Source organism: Mus caroli, chromosome 5 (assembly GCF_900094665.2).
Source record: "Mus caroli chromosome 5, CAROLI_EIJ_v1.1, whole genome shotgun sequence".
In the NCBI taxonomy this organism is placed as follows: Eukaryota; Metazoa; Chordata; class Mammalia; order Rodentia; family Muridae; genus Mus; species Mus caroli.
Genome location: NC_034574.1, coordinates 29,746,007 through 29,751,884, shown reverse-complemented (window position 1 = coordinate 29,751,884; position 5,878 = coordinate 29,746,007). Strand labels below are relative to the sequence as shown.

Here is a 5,878-nt window from a genome sequence, read left to right as displayed (position 1 = left end):
AAAAAAAAAAAAAGTGAGGTGTACTGTCATCCTAGCAAGTGGGAAGTACAGGCAGAGATATTGAATTCAAGGCCAGCTCACACTACACAGTGAGGCCCTGTCTCAAAACTTAAAAAAAAAAGGAAAAGCACACAAACCCTCACTTAATATAGCAAATAATACTGAGCTTTAAGTTTTAAATGCGCAAATTATGACACAGAAAACAAACTCATCTTTTAAGATTTTAAAAATAAAGATGACAGCAATCCTTTTCCACAGAAATTCATAATGTAAAATGAAATTTCAGCTGCTGCAAAGTGACCAAGTATATAAAACTATCAGGTCATATCAGAAACTCTGGAATAAAAATAGGTCAGAAAACACATATGCAAGAAGTTAAATATGTCTGAAAACTGATAACTAGGCACAAACAAAATGAAGAACCAAACAAAATAAACTATTTAATATACCTAATAATAAAATTCATCAAGAAGAGAAGTTAGGTTGGAGAGAGCACTGGCTGCTCTTCCAGAGGTCCTGAGTTCAATTCCCAGCAACTACATGGTGGCTCACAACCATCTGTAATGGGAATCCCATGCCCTCTTCTGGTGTGTCTGAAGACAGCTACAGTGTACTCACATAAATAAAACAAATAAATAAATGTTTAAAAAGAAACAAACAAACAACAGAAGTTACTTTTCTAAAGTATAATGGTGCACTCTCTAAAGTGGTGCTGAGTCCAGCTGCATCTTTAATATTTCGGTGAAAAACAGCCAGACACGGCAGTTTCTATACCATTGTTCTTCAGCAGTCACAAGCCAGGGAAACAGCAGCAAGAGTCTATAGCCTGGCCGGGTGGTGGTAGTGGAGCACGCCTTTAATCCCAGCACTTGGGAGGCAGAGGCAGGTAGATTTCTGAGTTCGAGGCCAGCCTGGTCTACAGAGTGAGTTCCAGGACAGCCAGAGCTACACAGAGAAACCCTGTCTCAAAAAAAAAAAAAAGTCTATAGCCTGCATGTTTAAAATATTTGTTCTCTGGTCCCTTATAGAAAGTTTGCTGACCTTTGACCTCGAACATTAGACATTATGATAAACAACTGTGATATAAACAATTTTTTAAACAGCAGAAAATGTCAGATTCCAGCAGTATCCATACACTTCATCTCCTGAGAGGAAATATAAGCAGAATCTAATGTATTATGCAAACACAGAAACAGCAGTTTAACTCAACACAAGACTCATGAGATAATCACCTTTTTGCTTTCTTGAGAGGACAGGGCTGCATGAGGAACCCCCTCCAGCTGTAAATCACAGAAAGTAACAGAAGAAAGTAAGATTACAAGCTGCTAAAATCTACAAGAAATTCAAAAATCCTCAAAAAGCTTAAATCCTAAAACAGAGAATGTGGACATATTTCCATAGGACATGTTTAAACACCACAGTGTCACACTTTAAAGGTGAAAATTACACTCATGTTCAAATACACAGTTTTAAAGATATGACTAGAATGTCAAAAAAGCTCGTATAAATTGCTCTTTAAAAGCCAAATTAAAACTGTAAGATCTCACATTATTGGACAAGCAGAGGCCAGACATAAGCTTTCATTGGAAACAGTTACCAGGGTGTATGACATACTTTTCACAAAAATAAAAATTCTTTAACAAGGACAGCAGAAAAACAGTTTCTGCTCATAGTCCAGGCAAATTTTTAAGCGTACAAGGTCACAATAGTATTTCCCAGGCAGACTGTCTCTAATGTGTAGCTACAATAAATATGGCTCCTCAATGTATATACTGTGGCAAGCCATGATAAGTCAGGGTCAGCAGAATTTGTCAAAGCCTGCTAAATGCCAGGTCACTTCTAAAGGCTGGCATGCCCAGATTCCTATCTGTCCCACCATCTAAGACTAGCTCGTGTCAGACAGGGCAGGCTGCCAATGCCTCGTCTATGGCTCAAACTCTTTGAGCATCAAGAAGAAGAGACCAGGTTAAAGAGGTTTCTTCCAGGATGAGGAATACAAAGGGTTCTCTAAAGTCAGGATCCAAGTAGAAAAAGAACACTAAATTCCCAAAAAAAGACATAAAAATCTATTCATCCCTGACAATCAAACACGAGAGTCCTGGAAACTGCCTAATATTTCTATTTCACTGCATCCAAAATGGAGGTGACAAGCCAGAAAGGCAGGAGACCAAGCTTTAAAGGTGTGGCCTCATTGTGTCATCTAGCTTTCTAAACTGTAGATTTATTTGCAAAAGCAGAAAGATGCCTACATTGTAAGCTTGGGCAAGGAATTTCGGCATGGATAGCTCAGCGCAGTACAGCCTCATAAAGCAACAGAAGGAAACATGCCTCCTTGCACAATGGTTAGAAGACCTTGCTGAGAACGCACCTAAAAGCTCCACAATGCTCCCGCTGCGGCCTCGGCCCCGGGCCTCTTCTTGAACCAGAGTGAGCTGCCCAAGACCTCCTGGTGTGGTCAGTGCTTGCAGGAGCTCAGGTGGAGGGGTACGGAAGAGCTGCTGTAGGAGCTCCAGTGCCCCTGTCACAACATTGTGGTCTTGGTGCTGAGTGTGATGCAAAGTCAGTTCATAAACCTAGGAGCAGAAACACAGGTCTTACGTCATGTTTAAAATGCATCCCAGGGCTGGAGAGACGCCTCAGCGGTTAAGAGCTGTTCTTCCAGAGGTTCTGAGTTCAATTTCCAGCAACCACATGGTGGCTCACAACCATCTACAATGGGATCTGATGCCCTCTTCTGGCACAGAGGTGTACATGCAGACAGAGCACACACATAAAATAAATAAATCTTAAAATGCTTAAAAACAAAAACAAAATTAATAAATACATAAGCATCCCAGATTTCACTTTTGTTTTCACTGGTCTTTGTCAACAAAATTGTGCCTTAGCTTTTCCCTGTAAAGACCTATTACTTCCATAGGTAGGGTCATTATTGTCTGTGCTATTTTCTGAATTCCTATGGTTTTTTCTTTTCATTTATAGTAACTCCTTGGGACTACAGAGAGCACTTCCTCTAGAACACCAGTAAGCAAACTCAGGATCTTCACTTCCCAAAACTGATGAACAGAAAAGACAATAGTCCCAGTGGACACTGCTATGGAAGCAAGTGGGCACATCCGATCATCAGAAACACGGCTTTGAATGCCAGGGAGGAAATAGCCACAAATGTTAAGGATGGCAGTCAAAATTTTTTGGTGTTTTTAATACTATATCATACTATAGAAAGAATGAGTTTGTTAGTTTTTTCTTTAAATTTACCAGGGGAAAAAAGCCCACAAGCTTAAATCTTGATTTCAGATAACACATAATTTTGCAATATAAATAAATATATCCTGGACAATTTTAACCATTCTTATAAAGTCACTATATAAAATCAATGCTTCACAGGCACTCTATATTTTTACTTTGCAAAGTTTGCCAACCCTAGCATTAGTTGGTAAGATAAAAGCAAAAAATAAACAAATGCAGGCTAGAGAGATGGCTCAGCAGTTAAGAGCTGCTTTTGCAAAGGAACCCAGTACCCACATGGCAGTTTACAACAGTCTGTAAATCAACTTCCAGTAGATCCAACTCCCTCAAAAAGATATATGTGCAGGCCAAACACCAATGTACAATAACAAACAAAAAAAAAAAAAAAAAAAAAAAACCCAAATTTTTTTTTTTAAAAAGGGGGGGGGAGAAAAAAAAAAAAAAAAAAAAAAAAAAAAGCCATACATTTTTTTTTAAAAGGCTGGTGTAGAATAAAAAAGGAAGAACAAAAGCCTCCCAAGAAGCTGCCTTAAGGCTTAGCTTTAGCTCTTCTCATGCAACCTGTATGTATATGCATACCCCTAAATCCCGACTGGCAAACTGCTAGCCACAGCCACATCTGGCTTTCTACTCCCCATTTTGGCTTTTTTGAGATCTAGTCTCATCGTACAGCTACGGATAGCTTGGGGTTCCTACTTAGGCCAGGCATTTGCAGAACTTGTACTTTTCTCTTGACACCCCAAGTACTGGGGTCACAGGCATACAAAACCGTACCTTCATCGTGTGCCTGCTTCTGTGGATGAAGTCTCACTGGAATATGGCCACATTTATGGGCTATTTGTGGCTTTCAAACTACATCACTGGGGGAGTTCAGTGAAGATAGCTGGAATGCAAAGTTTAACACACATACTCTCTGGCCCTTTGTGAAAAACACGCATGCTCACTGCTTTAAGCAAACAAGTCATACCTGGTCTGTGGACACACATCTCCTGACTCCTCAGCAGCAAGAGGAGCACACCATCTCCCAGCTACTTCCTTCTGTCCCAGCACTTGCAGAAAGATGCTACTTCTTTCATGTCCCACATGAACTTATCACTAGTCACCCTTACCTGGACAAGCTGCTCTGTAGAAGGAGAGACTTCCATTTCTTTCCGTGTCACCCCAAAGCTGCCTTTTAGACTTGTGTCCTTGACCTGCTGCTGGAGCAAGGGCACTAGACACCTCAATGTGAGCAACACACCGAGGATCAGGAGAGTGGAGTGCTCTTCCTCCATGGGAACCAGCAGACCTGCAAAGGCAACCAAAAGGGCTCAACAACCAGTCCACTGCTCAGAGACCCACAGTACACGAGCGAGACTGAGAAACACAGGCTGTGCACACTCAGATCAGAAGCAGCCTTGCAGCATAAAACATATCCTTAGCTTGGCAGGACTTATAGGGAGTGGAACTGTATGTGGAATTCAGAGAGTTGTATCAAATGTCCATATGCTCACTCCAGCAAGATTTGTTCGTGTTGATTTTGACAGGAGAGAGGGTGTAGGGGAATGTCAGTTTCCCTAGAGTACCCACAGCGTGCTGAAGCATCGCCTCAGGCCGCTGACACAGAAGGACAGGAAGGTGGATGAGGTTATGTACCAGCTGGGTGTCCTAGAGACACAGCCACAGCTGAAAAGTCTCCAAGACCACTTATGGGCTTGCAACATCTCCTACACACTTCACATTTAGCAGTCAGCAGCTGCAAATGGTCTAATCATGATGGCAAGGGTCAGTTTAGTTTAAAAGATTGAGCAGGTGCTAAGACTGAGGCAGCAGGCCCTTTCTCTCTTACCTAGGAGGACATTCAGGAGCCAGTTGTAGAAGTACTGTGTCCTCCTAGAATGTTGGCAGATGCTCACAGCTGAGCCGGCTGCTGTCCGCCGCACGGTGGGAGAGCTTGACTTCAGATTTGCTATGAAAGCTTTCAACAGAACCTGAGAACAAACAAAACCAAGATGATGAAAACTGAAGCTCCCATGGAGCTTATGACACATTTCACAGAATTCCAAAACTTATAGGACATAAACTGTGACAAGATGACACATTTTTCATAGATGGAACAAAAAATACCAAATTTTCAATAGTCACCAAGTATTTATTAGCAGTATATTTACTTCCTTATTAATCGCATTAGGAAGGCTGTGTGCTAGGTCAAATGATAAAGGAATTTGTAGCCAAGGTTGATGGCCTAAGTTCCATCCCCAGAACCCACATGAATAAGAAATACACACACACACATTCATCAGGAGCGTGTTCACTGTGTCAGTCTCAGTGTCTATGGGCTACTTGTGGAATACAAGAACAGAGGTAGTAAGAACACTATATAAAGTTTTAAAAAAAACTTGACAATAATAAGGAAAAAGCACTAGACAAATACAGTGATAATCTGGCCTAAGAATTTTCTGCAGAAGTGCTGCTGCTATACTAAAACATCCTCCCTAGACTGGTGCTTTTGTGAGTGGAAGCCTGCAACTTTATAGGCATGACAGTATACCACATATCACCTTCTAAGAAATCACAGAGAAGGCCAGGGCCTAGCAAACACAGAAGTAGATGCTCACAGTCAGCTATTGGATGGATCACAGGGCCCCCAATA

At 41.3% G+C, this 5,878-nt stretch overlaps 1 protein-coding gene across 2 annotated transcripts in view; it reads right to left on the bottom strand.

The window, feature by feature from the left end:
* Nucleotides 1-5,878, bottom strand: part of Htt (huntingtin) — a 147,431-nt gene that overhangs the window by 101,661 nt on the left and 39,892 nt on the right. For both annotated transcript variants that reach the window (XM_021163625.2, XM_029477727.1), the window contains exons 7-10: nucleotides 5,075-5,216; nucleotides 4,356-4,534; nucleotides 2,369-2,573; nucleotides 1,233-1,280 (exon numbers count right to left, since the gene is read on the bottom strand). In XM_021163625.2, the coding sequence (XP_021019284.1) occupies nucleotides 1,233-1,280; nucleotides 2,369-2,573; nucleotides 4,356-4,534; nucleotides 5,075-5,216 (574 nt within the window). The remainder of the gene's footprint in view (nucleotides 1-1,232; nucleotides 1,281-2,368; nucleotides 2,574-4,355; nucleotides 4,535-5,074; nucleotides 5,217-5,878) is intronic.